General features: G+C 43.2%; 1 protein-coding gene across 2 annotated transcripts in view; it reads right to left on the bottom strand.

Annotated features, from left to right (window-relative positions):
- TCF7L2 (transcription factor 7 like 2) overlaps nucleotides 1–18561 on the bottom strand; it is a 125629-nt gene that overhangs the window by 68737 nt on the left and 38331 nt on the right. For both annotated transcript variants that reach the window (XM_021710423.1, XM_021710422.1), the window contains exon 2: nucleotides 5164–5304. In XM_021710423.1, the coding sequence (XP_021566098.1) occupies nucleotides 5164–5304 (141 nt within the window). The remainder of the gene's footprint in view (nucleotides 1–5163; nucleotides 5305–18561) is intronic.

The raw sequence follows: 18561 nt of genomic DNA, 5'->3' as shown, positions 1-18561 counted from the left end.
GTAAGATTCCAACTCAAAAAAAAAAAAAAAACCAGAAGTACGGTTGGACAACATTGTGTTCCCTGTGTGTTGAGAATGTCAGAGGCATTTGCAATTCCCAGGTAGGCACTGCAGTGTCCATTTACACTATTGAGCTGTTGATCAGCAGAAGAAATCCGTGCGCTCATTTAGCCTAGAAGACTTCAATACGAAAACTTTGCAAACAGAGAATGTGAAAAAGAAAAAAATAATCTGGTGGTCCCACTTGCCATGACTGAAGAGCATGAATTGGGGGATGGAGCTTGGAGGGGGCGGTGAATGTGTTGGTACACTTGCACAGAATGATCCAAGACTGTACACATAAAGCCAGGGGTCACACACATCATGAGGGCATTGCGGAATGTTCCAGAATCACTCTGTCTTCACTATTTCCAACTTACACCCTCTGCCACAAGTGATGCAATTGAGCTTTCTCTAACAGAGGAACTCTGGAAACAGTTAGTGGGTACTGGGACAATAGCTAAGCACACGATACCTATCACCACTTCTAGAATGGATAACTTTTGTAGTTTTACAAAGAGTCTTTGTGGCATACACAGGAAAGTTTTTCTCGATCGAGAGATATAAAATGAACAGAAAACAAGTATATATTCAGTATGAGCCTACCTGTGATTTTTTTAAAACACATTTTATAAAGGACTAAGAAGAAGTATATCCAAATATTAGCTCTGCCTTTGGGAAGTACTTTTACTGTTTTCTTACCCTTATTCTTTATATAATCTAGGATGGGGGGGACAAATAAAGTTTGCAGTTTAGCAAAATACTTGGTAAACCAAAGCTATAATACAGAGATTTATAAATTAGCAAACACTTCCCCTTCTAGTGCACTTCATTGTGTAAATCCAGATTTTCCATACGTAACATGTACTGAAAAATAAAGTACCCAGGAAATGAAGCAACAGCTATATTTGTTTCAAATGACTAACAAGCAAAAATAAAACTTTGGCCATGATGCCATGCTTTTTAGAAATCAGACATATAATAAGCCACATAGGATGTGGTCTAATAAACCCAAGAAAAGTTTCATTTCCTCTCACCAAAATGGCTAACTCCCTGTTTATGTGACCAGCTTTGCAAATTTAGCATGTGTCTTTTCCCCTTAAATTTATAGGTTGAGAGGTTAATAAGCAAGTAGCAGTAATATGTCCCCTTCTGAAAATACACACACACATGCGTACACAGCACCCCCCCCAAAAAGAAATAAAAACAGGCTCAATACTAGCAAAAGGGTAGGTCAACGAAAAAATCAGAAAGGACAGAGTGTACCATCTTCCTAATCCCCAGCCGCTGATCAGGAAAAGTTTACAGAGCCCCTGAAGGGGAAGGAAACAAGGAATAAGGGGAAGGTTTAGACAAAGAACTTTTTAGAAGTTTGTATGCAAGTATTTCCGTGAAAATGGTATTGACTAAGTAATTAAAGGGAAAAAACACTCTCTTATCTGAATGCAGTTATGCTATGGGTCACACCCTACTATTGTCACTATTAAATCTGTTAATGGCCCCAATGTAATAACTCTGTGTGGCTAGCTTTAAAATGTACATGAATAGCTAACTAGAAAGAAGTGACTCATCCCTGCCCAGGTGGCTATTGACTTTTTTAGTCATATTTACTCAGCTGGCCTACAAACCTTGATTCCTAGAGGAAGAGATCTGAAGGGTTCAAATCAAGCTGAATTACAGAAGAGAAAGAAGTGACAGCAAATGTTAAATCTGGATTGGGTAAAAGGTATCCCAAATGCTGATACTTGTAAAGTAAGAACTTGGATATCCTGAATCAAAAATGTCCTCCCAAGGCCAGGTGCAGCGGCTCACATCTATAATCCTAGGACTTAACTTTGGGAGGCCAAGGTGGGAAGATTGCTTGAGCTCAACAGTTCAAGACCAGCCTGGGCAACATAGTGAGACTTTATCTTTGAAAAAAAAAAAAAGTCCTCCAACTCCTAAGAAGACTGGGTGTAGAACAGAATCAAACACATTCTCCTTGAGCACGTGGAAGATGGTTAGTATGGGAGGCTCTGAACCAACGGCCATGGCTGTTGACCACTGTGCCGCCGTTTCTCCGTCAGTGAAAGGGGCTCACACACATGGGACATATATAAAGGAAGTGCTTGGTGAGACAGCTGGTGGGCTCAGTTCAGTACAAGCACCCAGGAGGATTCTTGGGAAATCCCACACTGACAATGCATCAGTGTGATGGGCTACAGTCATGGCCGTTCATTAACAGCAATGTTATAGCTCCCACACTTCAGCTGTGTGAACTTAAGCAAGTTGCTTTATCTCTCTACAGCTTAGTTATTTTAAGTGTAGAAGGGGATCATCCAGTCCTTCCCTCCTAGGGTTGCTACCAGGTTCTGAAGAGTTAATATAGGTAAATGACGTCCAGTACTGCTTGGATCCCAGAAAGCCTGTGTTTAAGGTCAAGGGATCTCTGTGGGTACCCAGTGGAGCAGGGTGGGTGGGTTTTCTAGTACCACCTCTTTCTTACAGATGCAGAAACTGTATCACAGTGGGGTGAGGCACCTTGCCAAAAGAACTGACAGAACAGGGGACCCAAATTTAGTTATCCTGACTGTCAATCATATGAGGTTTCCACCACACTCCCCAGAGCCAACTTCTATCACTCCTACGCTATGGATGAGGATTTTCATACACTACTGAAATTCTGGAAGTAGCAAGTACTCGGAATGTTACAAGCAAATTTCCACAGAAACCTATGTTGGGCTACCTCAACAGTAACCAGCCCATCACACTGATGCATTGTCAGTGTGGGATTTCCCAAGAATCCTCCTGGGTGCTTGTACTAGACTGAGCCCACCAGCTCTATCACCAAGCACCTCCTTTATAGATGTCCCATGTGTGTGAGCCCCTTTCACTGACGGAGAAACAGAGGCACAGTGGAGTTGGGTAACTTGCCCCAGTTGGCACAGCCTACAAATGGTGTCTCTGCATCTGGCCTATTCACAACTTACAGAATTAGACCTAATGTGGTTATCTTGGCACTTCCCTGGGAGATGTTCCCCAGTCCTGAGGACAAGGCTGAGGAATGCTCCCAGTTACTGGTGCCAGGGATCTAATTGGCTCCTGCGGATCCTGAGTTATAAAGAAGAAACCCAGCCTGCCTTTCTGCTTCGTTTTCCTCATACTCAAAGTGGGCACCTGGTTCTTTAACTGCCTCCTCCCACTGACCAAAGAGTAATGAGTTCCCATTTGCCAGGCCCTGGTGGGGAAATAGCCAGGTTCCTGTGGCCTCATCGTTGCTAGTCAGAACGAACAGCTTCGCTTCTTAAAAGCTGAACCATTAAGAGGCTGCCGGAAAAAGCTGCCACCAGGCCATGATGACCGCAGAGAGGAGGTGGCCTCTCTGCTTTGTCAGACCAAGACCAGTTAAAGGGCACGGCCTTTATACACACACCAGCTCCAGGTAATCAGGAGACAGGCGTGGTTCAAGAGCACACGTGGTCAGAGGCAAGAGAGGAAAGAGTTGAAAAGACTCTGGAAACATGTTCAGTTTTGTCCATATCTGGCTAACAGGGAATGGTTAGACCAGAGGATTTTCAAGGGACACTGACTTTAGTTCCGGAAGTTACAAAACAAAACAAAGACATAGTATGGTGGAGAGAAGTGTCCCTGGTGTTAAAAGTGGATTCCTTCAATGCAATACTTTGTAAGGCACAATCTCAATTTTGAGACATTTTTAAAGTGTATGCACATGAATGACTAGAAAGAAATGCACACAAATATTAAGAGATTATCAACAGGTAATAAAAATACGAGTATTTACAGTTTTTTCTATATGTTTTCCTACCTGTTTCTGGTTCTCTTAAATAGCTATTTAGTATTTCCTAAAGTAATAACAAGCTTTTCAAGATTACTTACTCCAATTATCTCTCTCCAATGGCAAGATATATGTACGTATATCACATACCCTAGGTCTCTGCCTACTAGAGGGAACTGTGCCTTCTGTCCCTATACACACAGCACAGCACCTAGTAGGGAGAGAAGAAATGCTTTTAAAGACAGAGGCTTTACTAATTGGCTTATATATTCACTTTTTTAAAAGGTAACATTAGTACAAAATCATTTGCTGTTTAAATCTAAGACTTCCTTTAAAATTTGTTATCTACATTGACTTTTGCTTTTCTGAAGATAAAAGCATGTTCTAGATGTTCTTTATTCTTTGGGACTACTAATTTGAAGAGAGCTGTCGCTCTCAAGCACTGAGCAGTGAGGGGTATTGACATTGTATTGAATTATTTAAGGGAAATTAACAATGCTTCCTGTCCTTGAAGAACAACATGTGTGAGAAAAGCCATTCACGGCTGCCTCTGGTAGGTGGTGTTGCGGAGAAGTGGGCATTTTTTCAGGACCCTGAATTTTTTTCTTTTTCTTTTTGAGTTGGAGTCTCACTCTGTCGTCCAGGCTGGAGTGCAGTGGCACGCTCAGAGCCACCGCAGCCTCCACCTGCTAGGCTCAAGTGATCCTTCCGCCTCAGCCTTCCAAGTAGCTGGAACTACAGGATGCGCCACCATGCCTGGCTAATTTTTTGATTTATTGTAGAGATGAGGTCTCGTCAGGTTGCCCAGCCTGGTCTTGAACCTATGGACTCAGGCAATCCTCTCACCTCAGCATCTCAAAGTGCTGGGATTATAGGCATGAGCCACTGTACCCGGTTCAGACCCTGAATTTTAAAAGAAATTCTGTAAGTTCTAAATTACCAATGACAAAGGCAAAGTTGAAGTAATAACTTCTCTTCTACTGTAGCTGTGCAGAGTCCCAGGAAATTGCTACTTGGGGCCAAGCTGAATGGAATAATGTGCTGCTCATCATCTTCATGGAGGCCATGTGTGACAACGGATCATGTGGCCTTCACTGGGCGCCAGATACCTTGGATTCACAGAGGTACCACCCTCCACCCTCTCCTTGTAAACCGGCATTTTTATGGCCATGATATCCCTATCAGTGGTCACCATACCCAGACATCATGGCACCCAAGATGACAGTGACCCAACAGGAACTCAGGGATCATGGCAGTCGGGCCCTGCCCTAGCGAGAGGTAAACTTTGGATGGGTGGTTTCATTTCAGAGCTAGCTTGTCTCATACCGTCATTCTGCTCCGAGACCTACCTCCACACACCAGGGCTCCCCAACTTTTTGTAAGGAGTGGCTCCTTTTCATGTCCCTGAAGACTTGAGTGCTGACAGTGAAGTCTGAGGGGGGGTAGAAGTGCTGACAGTCATGTCCCTGAGTGCAGCAAGGGAGGGGGCTCTGCTGCCAGGAAGAAAGGGGAACAGAGTGAGGCTTGGGAGGGAGGGGGAGCAGTCACCAAGGTACACACCTGACTCTTTAACCTACCCCACATTCCTCACTCTAAAAGCTCCAAAAGAGAATAATTATGGTTCCCAACACGAACCCAGAACTCTTTCACCTCCCTCCCATCCAGCTTGGGGTCCCCTCTAGCAACATCTGCCTGTCCAGCTCGAGGTCCCCTCTATAGCATCTGAAACACAACCTCTTCCATGCAGCCTTCCTGTCATGTTACCCCGGTCCCTACCCACCATTCACCTAATGGGCCTGGCCACTCCTTTCTCTGAGCCTCAAGAGAGGCAGCTAGCTAGCATTTTCTCTCTCAACTTACCTGACTGAATCTTCTATTAGTTTGAACCACGTGAAATTGCTGATATTTCTGCCCTACAAAAATGCAATTACATATGGTTCCACCTAATACTTCAGCGGTTTGAGGATCTGATCCTTTTTTTATTTTTTATTTTTTAAATTAAGACATGGGGTCTTCCTTTGTTGCCCAGGCTGGACTCGAACTCCTGGGATCAAGCGATCCTCTTTCTTCAGCCTCCCACCATGCCCAGCTGATCTGTCTTAACTAACACCTTTTCTTTTGGCCGACTATAGTCTTTTGAGAGACGTAACTACATGTGAACACCTTGCAAGATCAGGTAGCATATATCTTGGGTGCTAATTTGAATTTCAAACCCTATCACAAGAGGTGCTAGAGTTTACAGACAGCCTGTCCTGCCTGGGGCCCTCAACAGGAGTGTGCCTGCTGCTCCACTATTCCCCACGGCCACTCTATGCAGTAGGTAGGTAGTATCACGCCCATTTCATAGAGGAGGAAACTGACTCAGAGACGGTAAAGAGCATGCCCAAGGTCACACAGCTAGTACATGGCAGAGGGGGAAATACAGACCAGGTCTCAGTCAACTCATGTAGATGGCTGCCATATAGCCCCACTGGCCTGTCTGGATGTTTACTATGGCTCTTGAAACTGGGTAGAGACTTTAGGGCTGTAAAAGGCAACCTGGAATCCGAAAAGGGCTATTTCATAGCTAAGAAACATTATTCTAATTTTCTTATTCAAAAATAAAGGAAAACATCTATGTCCTTTATGTTCACTGTAAAGAATATATGTCACGTCAAATCTGGTTTGTAGAAGCTTTATATGAAGGAAAATTCCATGAGCAAATTTTTCAGATCAGTTAGCATGCTTTCTCCAGTGAGGACAATACTCAGTATCTTATATGTTCTGATATTCACTAACTATCAGAATGAACATCATGAGTATTGAAGACTCTGGAAGACAGGAAATTGATGAAAATAAAGGACAAATTTATAAAACAGCAGCCACATCTTTAGAGCAATTTACATAGTTACCACGGTACCTGGTATTCCCATGAACCCTATGTTTATCCGGGTGGATGAAAACCATACACAGGCAGAGTGAGCTCCCAAAAAGAGAGCTCACTCTGCCAGTGTCCCCCCAACCTGGAACTACTACAGGGCCTGTGCTGGCTGCAGCTGACCCTTTGTCTGGACTTTGAGAGCTAGCACCTGCCAGAAGTCCAAAGATCTGCCCCCCAGGAAGGGCAGCCGTGCACCAGATGGAGTACTGGTTCTCTACCCCTGGAGTTCTCTGGTCTCCGTCTGGGAAGCAGAGTCTTGAACCCTGCCTTTCTCCACAGTAAACAGGAGCATGAGTCATCCTACAAGCACGAGTGCAGTAGAGAGATCAGCCCAATTTTACAACTAACGTGATCCTATTCTACCTCACCATTGCTCTGACTCACCTTACTGCCTTCCACAGAGATGACTCAGTTAGCCCTCCAATTATTTCTAGAAGGAACCTAGTACCATGGAGGCTTAATACTTGTCTCCTGACTTTGTTTCCTAATACAATGCTGAGAGCAAAGAGGCAGGGTTGTCAAGGGCAAGTGGCCTACTAGAGGAGGAGTTTGGGAAAGAAATACATCTATGACTGCCATTGCCCCACCATCTTTATTATCTCCCATAGCCAAGTCCTCATGGCCTGTACTCTTACAGAGGATCGTGTCTTGTGAGATATTCTTCCATGCCTGGGAACCTCAGAGCCAGCTGTGCAGGTCATGTCTACCAACCCATTAGGAGCTACCAGCTTTGAACTTAAGGAATTAACCTAAGCCCCCACTTTATCTGATGGGCCCACCCTGCTTCTCTGTTTATTCTAATATCCTTAATTATTCATTTCCAATCCTCTTATAGAACACAAAAGTCTTTCAAATTGTAAGGGGTATCAGATGTCTTTTAAAAAAAAATCAAATATATACAACTACAAAATCATTTTGTGCCATGAGAAGAGCTATGTCTTTTTTTTTTCTCAAAGACTCAAAGTCTTCCTTAAAACAAACAAACAAAAACTCTTCAACACTAAAGACAACAAGCTAGACATCTTCAGTTTTCTGCTCAGCACCCACTCATGATTTTTCTGTTAACAACACTGTGAATTCTTTAGAAGGCATCACCCTGACTCTCCAGTCCTGTAGTTTAGGTGGTGTGAACCCTACCACAGCTTCAGAGGTGGGCAAGTTTACTCGTTCCAAGGCTACTCAGTACACTGAAACTCCTTACCATAAACTGTGGCTCAGAATCACGGTCACAGACTTGTGGGGAAAGATCAGATCTCTCATGACCTGAATAAGGCCCTCTGTAGTGAAATCAACTTGGAGGACAGCAGAGCCAAAAACTGAAGGGAGACGATACTGGTACTTGGGACTCTGGATCTAGCTATGCCTGATGCCCACCACCTCTAGATTTCTCAGTTATGGGTCAATACACTCATGTTGCTGAGGCCATTCTGCACTGGGTTTGAAAAGACAGAAGAAAATTTGGACTGAAGCAGTCTAGTCACCTCAGTCAGACTGAGCTCAATAACTGTCTATCCTTGAATCAAGTGGTTATGTGGAAAAAACTGGAGATAGTCCCAGAAAAAGGTAAATGAGGGCTGCGTGAGTTTCAGGCTCCTGACATGATGAGGGGGTTGCCACAAGGCAAAGTACTAGAGTAAGCCTTTGATACTACTTGAAATAAGAATGAACGCAGCTTGTGGTCAGTCTCTGGGGGAGGGGGAGGAGGACCTTCATCAACCACACACCTGCTGGAACTGCCCTGTGGGCCCCCTTCTCTCTAGTGTCCCGCTGGTGACGCCGATTCTGTTTTAAGATGTGGTCTCCATGAACATACAGGTTCCAGAAAGTGCAGGCCACAAGTAATTAGCAGTGCTAAAATCTGTCTCCTGACTTTCTCCAGAACCTCTACTTATTTGTGTCAGAGCATCTCTCCTGGTGAATGTAAAGCTATGAGACCATATCATGTCAAGAGAGAAGGCAGACAGACAAGAACTGGCAGATTTGAGCCTCACGGGAGGCTCAGGACCTGATGACATAGTGTGCTAGCAGTTCTAAATATGGCCACGTGGATCAAGAATCAAGGTGTGCCACCCCAAAAGTCATAGCGGTATCTGGTGCATCCTTATGTGTTTATTGCCCCCTGCAACAACTAGCTAGACAATATTCAAGTGTGGCTGCCACAGAACAGAATCCAATAAGCTAGAAAGTACAAATTGTTCTGCCAGGAAAAATAAATGAAAAAGTATAGAAGGAGCCAGGTAGTATTTAAAAAACAAAAACCCTAAAAATACTAAAACCTCCAGAGATAAAGATTTTATGTGAAATAATATCAGAGTGAACTTGGCCAACATCTGTTGACTGTTGAAAAATCAGAACCAACTTCTAAGGCAGGAAGAAAAAGGCAAAAGCTTTACATTTGCTGCAGAAAAGTTTGGTGTGATGTTTAATTTTATATATCAGTTTGATCGGATCGCAGGGTGCCCAGATATTTGGTTAAACATTATTCTGGATGTTTCTGTGAGGGTGTTTTTGGATGAGATTAACACTTAAATGGATACACTGAATAAAACAGTTGCCTTTCTCTATAGTAGCTGGGGTTCATCTAATTAGTTGAAGGCCTGAATAGAGCAAAAGGTGACCCTTCCCCAAAATAAAGAGGAATTTCTCCTAAGTAACTACCTTCTAGATGAAACAGCAGTTTTTTTCTTGGTTTTGAACTTGAACTATAAAATGATCTCTTCCTGGGTCTCAAGCCTACTGGCCTTAGATCAGGAATTAGATCACTAGCTCTACTGGTCCGTGGGCCTTTGGACTTGGACTAGCACTGCACCATCAACTCTCCTGGGTCTCCAGCTCGTCAGCTACGGATCATGGAACTTGACTGCACACGTTACGGGATTCCACAACTGTGTGAGCCAATTCCTTATAATAAATCTATATGGCAAGATACATCCAATTGGTTTTGTGTCTCTGGAGAAGCCTAATACATTTTTATTGTGTTTTTTCCTCCACAGCAAGAGGGAAAGGATTATTTGTGGGTCTTCAAAAGAGATAAGATTTTTTAAATGGAATGAGTCTTAGAATCACCTAATCTAATTTTTTAGGATTTTTTTTTCAACCCTCAAGTCTAAATGTAAAGGACTTATCCAGGACCACACAGCGAGAAAAGAGTTAAAACTAAAACCCAGGTTCTATGCATAATTGGAAGGATTTTTCTTTTGAAAATGCAACATCTAGCCGGGCGCGGTGACTCGGTCTATAATCCCAGCACTTTGGGAGGCTGTGGTGGGTGGATTGCCTGAGCCCACGGATTCGAGACCCACCTGGGCAACTTGGTGAGACCTCATCTCTACAATAAAATCAAAAAAATTAGCCAGGCGTGGTAGCACGCGCCTGTAGTTCCAGCTACGTGGAAGGCTGAGGCAGAAGGATCGCTGGAGCCCAGCAGGTTGAGGCTGTGGTGGCTGGGAGCGGCCACTGCACTCCAGTCTGGGTGACAGAGTGAGACTCCAACTCAAAAAAAAAAAAAAAGAAAGAAAGAAAGAAAGAAAGAAAATGCAACATCTTTGGAAGAATGAGAAATCCATTAGAAAGAAAAACACTGACAAGAGTTATTACACCAAAAAAAAAGTGAAATGACAATTTTTAACAAATCAATGGGAGAGTAAAATTCTCATATCTTTTATTGACTCGTGTGTATGTATGTGTGTGTGTGTGTGTGTGTGTGTGTGTGTGTGTGTGTGTGTGTGTACAAGCAAGGACACCAAAAAAACAAATCCCACATATCTTGGAGAGAGAGGTAAGGTCTTTACAGGTCATGTTGATCTGGCTTTAAGCACCATCAATAATTCTCACCTCTGAAGGTGAGGTAACTTTGATAGGAACTAATTACATTTGAAATGTGTTGTCAAACAACACAGATGCAAAAAAACAAATCTGTAATCAGGGTTCCAGACAAGCTACCTTTTTTGTCATAAAAGATGAGCCCAGCCCATTTCTTCCCCAAACCAGAATTTCATCTCTGATGTGGGAAATGTATGCAGTCGTTTTTTCTTCATTATTATTTTTTAAAAATATGAGTATGTGCGAGTAACAAGGCACATGTGTATACACATACATGTCTGTGTGTGTGTGTGGAGGTAGGAGGGTATTGGTCATATGTGGAGGGCAATGTCCTAGAGGATGTACAGGTCCCTTACCACACATAAGTCACTTAGCCACCCTGCTGGGAGCTGGCATGAGTTGGAATATAACCACCATCTTTGCACTGGAGGGATGTAGAGATGAAATTTGCCTTGGCCTTCAAGGATCTGAACTTAGTGAGAAAAGGACAAGCATCCAAACAAAAGGTAAAATAGCACGCAAAGAGGCCACCTTTATACTTACCTGAACAAAGCACTGTTCACCCCTCCCCTCCATAACCTCAGCACAGGCATAGCGTGGGGCCTCAGTGTCACCCTCACCCCCACTAACCAGTGTGCTCTCTGAACCAACCCCTGGAGCTCAGTTCGTCACGTAGCGTGGGGTACTTGCTACTGGATGATGTCTAAGGACCGTGTCTACCTCCAATGTGCTCTGCCTCTGCAGGGCCGGCAGAACACAGAAGAGAGGATCCATTAGGTTCTTGAGTCTGCATGCACAGAAGCAAAGTGCTTCAATTTTTGGACATGGCCATTATATATTTACCAAAATAAGTTATATTCAGGAAGAAAAGGCAACATACACGTTATCAGATTTCTTTTACTGGATATAAGTTCTACATGAACAAGAAAAAGTATTCTAGCACATGGAATCATGAACAGAAATTTAAAGCATCATTCAAAAGGTAAGCATTGGTTTAAAAAGTTTTGTTAGCCTTTTTTTTCCTGTGGGCGTTGGAGGACTGCCTATCAAATACTGAGAAGCTAGAAATAAGATTTTTTTTTCCCACTATGATATCATAGACATTGAAAAAAAAGTGGGTACAAAATAATTATTTTTTGCAAGTTTGGGACAAAGTTTTTATAAAAGAAGCGTTATCTGGGTAATTTTTAATTAAAAAGATACTTTTACTTTTTAACTGATATCAATACTAAATTAGCTCTGTATGTGAAGTCAAGGTTTTACTAGGATGAAAGTCAGAAAGGTGAAGTGGTATACTGACACATTATCCAGATCTGAGACATTAACCAAGCCTTGCAAAACAAAGTTCTAGCAGGCCTGGCTAACACTAAATGAAGTCTTTTAAAAGGCAAACCTAATTCTGGGGACATCCATAAACTAATGGACACCAGTGCATTGCCCCCATTTGTTTCTGAAGACAGTGATGAGATGCGATGTGACCTCAAGCAGGTGGAAAAAGAAGTTTCTCTCTGCAGCCTTCATATCTGCTATTCTCAAATGGAACTGAGAGTCCCTGTCCTCAACAGTGTAATCTTTCTAGACAAGCAAATAGCCAGCCAGTCTGGCACACCATGCTCATCAATGGCTGTGAGAGAACAGGAGTTGATTCATGGGCTCAAGCGTAACATATAAGCCCATCCACCTTACTCAGCAATGATCGGTTATGGAAGAATGTGAGGCATAAGATCAGGGTCAAGAACCACAGGCTTTGTGAATCTAGTTAATAAAGTAAACACGAGGTCATGCCTGTGATGAAATGTGTGCTGAAGGAAAGCTCCTTCTCCCAGAAGCCTTTGGGAAGTAATGTTGGTTTGTGTGGTGCACCGTGAACATCACTGAGCAGAATCAAGGGGCCAAGAGGGAGAATAGGGCCTTAAAACCAACATATCTGCTACCAAAAGACAATAAGCAATCTAAAATGGGACCGAGAGGTTGTAAAGACAACACAGGGGCTGGATATGTCAGGGCACTGAGATAACAGGAAATTCAGATTACTGGGCTCTGAAAAAAGAAAGCAATGTTGATAAATAGCAGCCTCCTTCCTATCAATAGGAAGGAATCAAATGTTTTAAAATGCAAATAACAGGTTTCTAGAACAACCCTGGAATTTCTCCTGGAAATGTTTTCATAATTCACATCTCGTTAGCCACAGGAACCCCAATTACATATCCTCTTTTCTCATTTCAACTCACCAATTATTAGCATTAGATAATAACATACTGTTTTCTGCTAATATATTTCCTGACAACATCAAACTCCAGAAGGCCTTCCTGATGCAATAACTGAATAATTGTGCAAACAAGGGCTAATTTATGAGAAAACGTTATTTAAACCTTCTCGGGTGTTTATGAAAACAAACCATTTTGGTTAAGAGACGTCATAAACACTGAATTGCATAAAAATGTTCTAAATTGAAATAACTGAAAAAAAATTTTAAAGTTCTTTCCAGACATTATGAAAGGAGGAACCACATTGGAAGGATATAAAGATATAAATATCCAAAAACAATGGATTGCCACAGGCAGATTCAATCTTGACACCATCTCACTCAGAATGGAAACACACAAGAAAATGTGGGAAAAGACTTGCCAGTTCCATTCACTGACACCCCTGGTTCCAAAAATGACACTTGCCTCCATTGTATCCCCACAGAAACAATCATACTATAGCCAATCCAAGGGAGGCAGAGTCATGGCACAGGGGTCTGGGATGAGGTATTTCCCGCGCCATTCAAGAATTTGATTGTCTCCTGCTCCGACATCTATGTCTCTATCAGTAACAATTATGTTAAAGAGGCCTTCTGAGCAAAGGAGAAAGGCTTGAAACTGTGTGTGCAGGGAGAGGGAGTGAGAGAAAGAACAGGAGACGGGAGAAGAGGAGAGGAGGAGGGAGAGGAAGGGGAAGGAAGAGGTGCATGCACATAGAAGGCACCAGAGATAGCACACACATGAATTGAAGGGATCAACCCCATTTGCTCCCATTTCTTCCCACCAATAAATGAATGGACCCACATGCCAAAATCTAGAGCCCAGAATAAGAATAATAGGCTCTATGTTCTCTTATTTAGATGACTCTGAAACACCACTTAGGTTTTAGGGTTCTCTTAAAGACTGCCGAGGGTTCCCTACTTTGCAAAGTGAAAATCATCTTCATATGTGTAACATGTGCAGCCAATAAAGGCAAAAATTCAGGTTTTCTTTGAAAATTTTCTCCTTAAAGTACTTAAGGGACACTAATGTCATAAACAGCCCTGGAAGGTAGTGATCAGAACTGATGACAAAGCAGCTGACCCAGGCTAGGTCTACCCTGAGCAGAGAAACTCTGCCTTGGGCCACATCCACCATGATGCGGGCAGAGAGGGTGTAGCGTATCTGGACAAAGCAAATTTTTCTGTCTCTAGAATGTAACACACCTGGGATTAATGTTTACAACAGGTAAAAACCATCATCAAAACAGTGACAAATAAGAAAGTCAAACGCAAAACAAAAAGACTCCCCAGGCTGGAAATGACATCATCCGATCACAACCTAGTGCCTATCGCCTGACTGATTACCTCAGCTTCCAGGACTACCACCAGAGTGGAAAATGAAAACAAAAGAGGTGGCACACATCAGGGGCAAGGTTAAGCCACTGGAAATAACCTAGTCCTCAGCCAACCTACAGAAGGAGTGAGCGTAACTAGAAATAGTTACTGGTTTTACTGAGTTTTTCAAGTCTTTAGTGGTTCAGAAACCATGAATTCTAAAGTCAACTTGACCCAATGCCTGGCTCTGGGTAGTCTGTTGAGGTATGTACTTGTTTAACTTCCAATAAAAGGGAAAGGATCATGTTGGAAATTAAAGCAAATATGAACTAGCTTAAATTCTAAAGTTCACCATCAACTGATGAATAAAATATGATTAATAAAATGTGGCCTGTAAGTATAGAAGACTGTCATTCAGCCGTAAAAAGAAATGCACTGACACATGCTCCAACATGGGTGGATCTTGAAAGCATCATGGTAAGTGAAAGAAGCCAATCACAGAGGTCCACAAATCATATGATTTCATATATATACCAAATGCCCAGAACAGGCAAATCCGCAGAAGTAGACTGATGGTTGCCTAGGATAGCAGTCCCCAAACTTTTTAGCATCAGGGACCAGTTTTGTGGAAGATAATTTTTCCACAGACCAGGGGGAAGGGATCATCAGGCATTAGATTCTCATAAGGAGTATGCAACCTAGATCCCTTGCCTACTAGTCCCTGGGGGTGGAGGACCCCCAGCCTAAGGCATGGGAAACAAGGGAAAAGGGGAGCGGGAAGGATAGCTAATGAGTATGAGTACAGTGTTTCTTTCTGGGGTGATGAAAACTGTGGTAATGGCTGCACAGTTCCATAAATATACAAAAAACCACCAAACTGTACACTTTACATGGGTGAACTGCAGGGTATGTGGCTCAATTTATTTTCTTTTTAATTCTGGAGTTTAAATTGGCACAATCTTATCTCTGTGTAACTGCTTTGTATTTTAAATCTCAGCACATTTTATTGGAAAAGAATACAAAACTATGGGAAACAGGCAGGATAAGAATTATTATTCCCATTTCACGGGAAGCAAAGGTCCAGAGAGCTTCTGTTTTCTTTCCACTGGCTGGCTGAGTTTCTGTAGGACTCAGGGAAGAGTGTAAATTATGGTGGAAGAATGAGGGTCATAGGCCTTCTCATCCCCCAAATCAGGAAGGGACGATAACCAGCTCTTGTCAGATTGTCTAGAAATGTATATGGGTGGATATACAGACACACTACTAAAATGGGTGTATATATAGACATGCTACCAAACAAAAGACATTGGAAAATGGCAGCTGGATTACTGAAATGCAATTCTTAATAGCATGAAATTCAGGTTAAACAATTTGGCTAAAAAATCAGAGGAGGGGAAGAGTCACCTCTTTAGTTGATATCTGGTGGGGTGAAAATACACCCAATTAGATGTGCCCATATAATTCTCACATCAAACATCCTGTGCTCCCAAAGGCAACTAATGGCACAGCTTGCTACAGATTTTCCCAAGTTTTCAAGAGCAGTGACAGCCCTCTTCAACAAAACCATTTAACATAACAGAAGGTTAAAATGGGAGCCACAAACACTTGCTTTTCTTAATTTACACCTTTCATTTACTTCCCCAGAAATGTCATGAAGGAGTCATGGAATTTCTGATGCATTGTCAGTAGAAGGTTCCTTTGAGAACAGCATTTAGAAAGCAAAATGTTAATCCTAGAAGGTAATCTGGAACTGCACCTTAAAAAACAAAACAAAACACTTTAGCATTCTGAGAGGGGAGAAACAGGATGATGTTGAGTTGGGTCTCTTGCTTTAAAAAAAAAAAAAAAAAAAAAACTATTAAGTACGTGGAAAAATAGGATTTTGAGAAATGTAAATGACTTCACATTATCTCTTTTATCCTAACCAGGTAAAATCTAAACCAAAGGCTGGACCACAGCAAACAAAATACAGCTCACAGGGAACTATTTTCCGCATCACAGACCTTTCACAACACAAAAAGCTACTAGCTTTAATATTATCATGTTTCTGCGGTTTTAATCATTTCTTTTTTTTCCTTTTGAAGAATTCCCTAGTAAACCATTTTTTTAGGCATATAAAGTAATCAGCAATATGAAAAAAAAAACTTACAACATACATTTGCAAATTAGGTTGTCATTCACTTTAAAATATATTTTCTTATATCTGAGTCTATTCTTCAGGTTATCAATAAACACCTTGAAGCGAGCGTCTCAGCCTCAGCACTAAGGATACTTTGATGGTTCTTTGTAGTGGGGGAACTGCCCTAGCAGCATCCCTGGCCTCTACCCTCTAGATGATAGTAGCACCCCGTGCCCAGCTGTGACAACTAGAACTGTATCCGTGTCTCTTGGGGAGCAAAACCGCCCCAGCTGACAACCACTGAGTTAAAGGTAAGTGGCCTGAAAATGTTCCTATGACCTGGACTGATGCAAGCCCTAGCTTGAAGCCCTTTGCAGTAGCCAGCAGCAATATAATACCAAAGCCAGCAAATCCAAACCCAGATCCTCAACAGGGATCAGGAAACTCAGCAAAATATAGTGGTAGTGTAAACATGCCACAAGACCTCCAGTAACTAGCATGCAGTCTTCAGTAATGTGCCAAGGTCACACACAGATCCACAATTCTTTTAGGTGTCCCTGATACTGTAATTTACAAATGCATGATGTGAGAGGACAGGTATCGGCAACTAACTAGTATGTCTCAAGAGAGATTCTAGGGGTGTTTAGGTCTTGTTACAATCACACAACCTAAGTGATCTGCTCATTTATTCTAGACAGCCCCAGTCACTCAAAAAAAAACCTCAGACTCCGCCTTTTGGGAGCAGGGGGCAGACTGGTGGTAGCAAACCAGCAAAACAATGATATTTTTATCTCTGATCTCCTTAAAGAATCCAAAGTGCAAAATAATAAACCGAGTCCAAGTATCTAAAAGCTCCAAGATGATGTTTGTGTTCAGGGAAGAAAGGTGCCAGCATCAACACCCTCGCTGACCTTTGGTGTGTTAGTCAGCCTGCACCCGCCCTCTAACCACCCAGGGCTGACCAGCCCCGGCCAGCTCACCAGCGACGAACACAAGAGTCAACAGCGGCACCGGATGCGGGGTGGACAAACCCCAGACCCTGAGCACGACCCTGGTGCCTCTTTTACAGAGCAGAGAAATGCTATAACGTATCATCATCCCTGGGGTGTGGTTTGTTTTCTGGATGCCGCGCCAGCAACTCGCACGGGGAGTCGTCCAGGCCACAAGGATGGGCGGCAGGCAGCAGGGTCTGGCAGTCTGGTGCAGTGAGTCACACTAGGGCCCGCAGGTTGGGAAGGGAATGCACAGGGGAGCGGGAAGGAAGCTCTGCAGGGAGGAGTCAAGAATGCCTTGTGGCCCTTTTAAGCCTAAACACTTTGGGGATCACCAAAACCTAGTCTCTCTCTCTTTTTTTTTTTGGAGTTAGAGTCTCACTCTGCAGCCCAGGCTGGAGTGCAATGGCATACTCTCAGCTACTTCAGCCTCGACTTGCTGGCTCAGGTGATCCTGCTGCCTCAGCCTTCCAAGCAGCTGGAACTTCAGGAGCATGACACCACAACTGGCTAATTTTTTAATTTACTATAGGTCTCACCAAGTTGCCCTGGCTAGTCTCGAACCCCTGGGCTCTGGCAATCCTCTTGCCTCCACCTTCCAGAGTGCTAGAATTAGAGGCGTGACCCACCCAGCCCCATCTAAGACTTAGGCTTTTAGAGATGATCTGCACCAAGAAGATAATTCAACAGAATGGTTTTCGCTGGAGCATCCATGTGGGGAAGGGAGGGAGCTCGTCAACTCCCACCTGCAGTTGGAGCTGTAGACTGGAAAGACACTTGCTTGAGAAGCAAGGTAGACAATACAGAATGTCTGGCCTTGTCTCACACACACATGACCACCTAGCCCTGACCTGTGCACATGTGGCTGGCCATCATCACCCTGGGGACCACTCCCACCCCTGAGGACATAGTGCAGTTGCTCTAACTCAGGCACCGGGTTCATCGCCTAGCACCCAACACCTGAATCTATTAAGAAACCTTGAGAACCAATCGTTTTTTGGGTTGGTTTTTTTTTTGGTTTTTGAGTTGGAGTCTCACTCTGTCACCCAGGCTGGAGTGCAGTGGCATGCATGCTCACGGCCACCCCAGCATCGACCTGCTTTACTCCAGCGATCCTTCTGCCTCAGCCTTCCGAGTTGCTGGAACTACAGATGTGTGCTACCATGCCCAACTATTTTTTATTTTATTGTAGAGACGAGGTCTCACCAAGTTGCCTGGGCTGGTCTCAAACCAGCGGGCTCAGACAATCCACTCGCCTTGGCCTCCCAAAGTGCTGGGATTACAGGCTGAGCCACCGAGCCCAGCCTAGAACCAGTCTTAATACTGTTACTT

Source organism: Carlito syrichta, unplaced genomic scaffold (assembly GCF_000164805.1).
Source record: "Carlito syrichta isolate Samal-C Ts95f unplaced genomic scaffold, Tarsius_syrichta-2.0.1 Scaffold288918, whole genome shotgun sequence".
NCBI lineage: Eukaryota > Metazoa > Chordata > Mammalia > Primates > Tarsiidae > Carlito > Carlito syrichta.
Note: the sequence above shows the minus strand (reverse complement) of the source record. Positions and strands in the feature narration are given on the sequence as shown.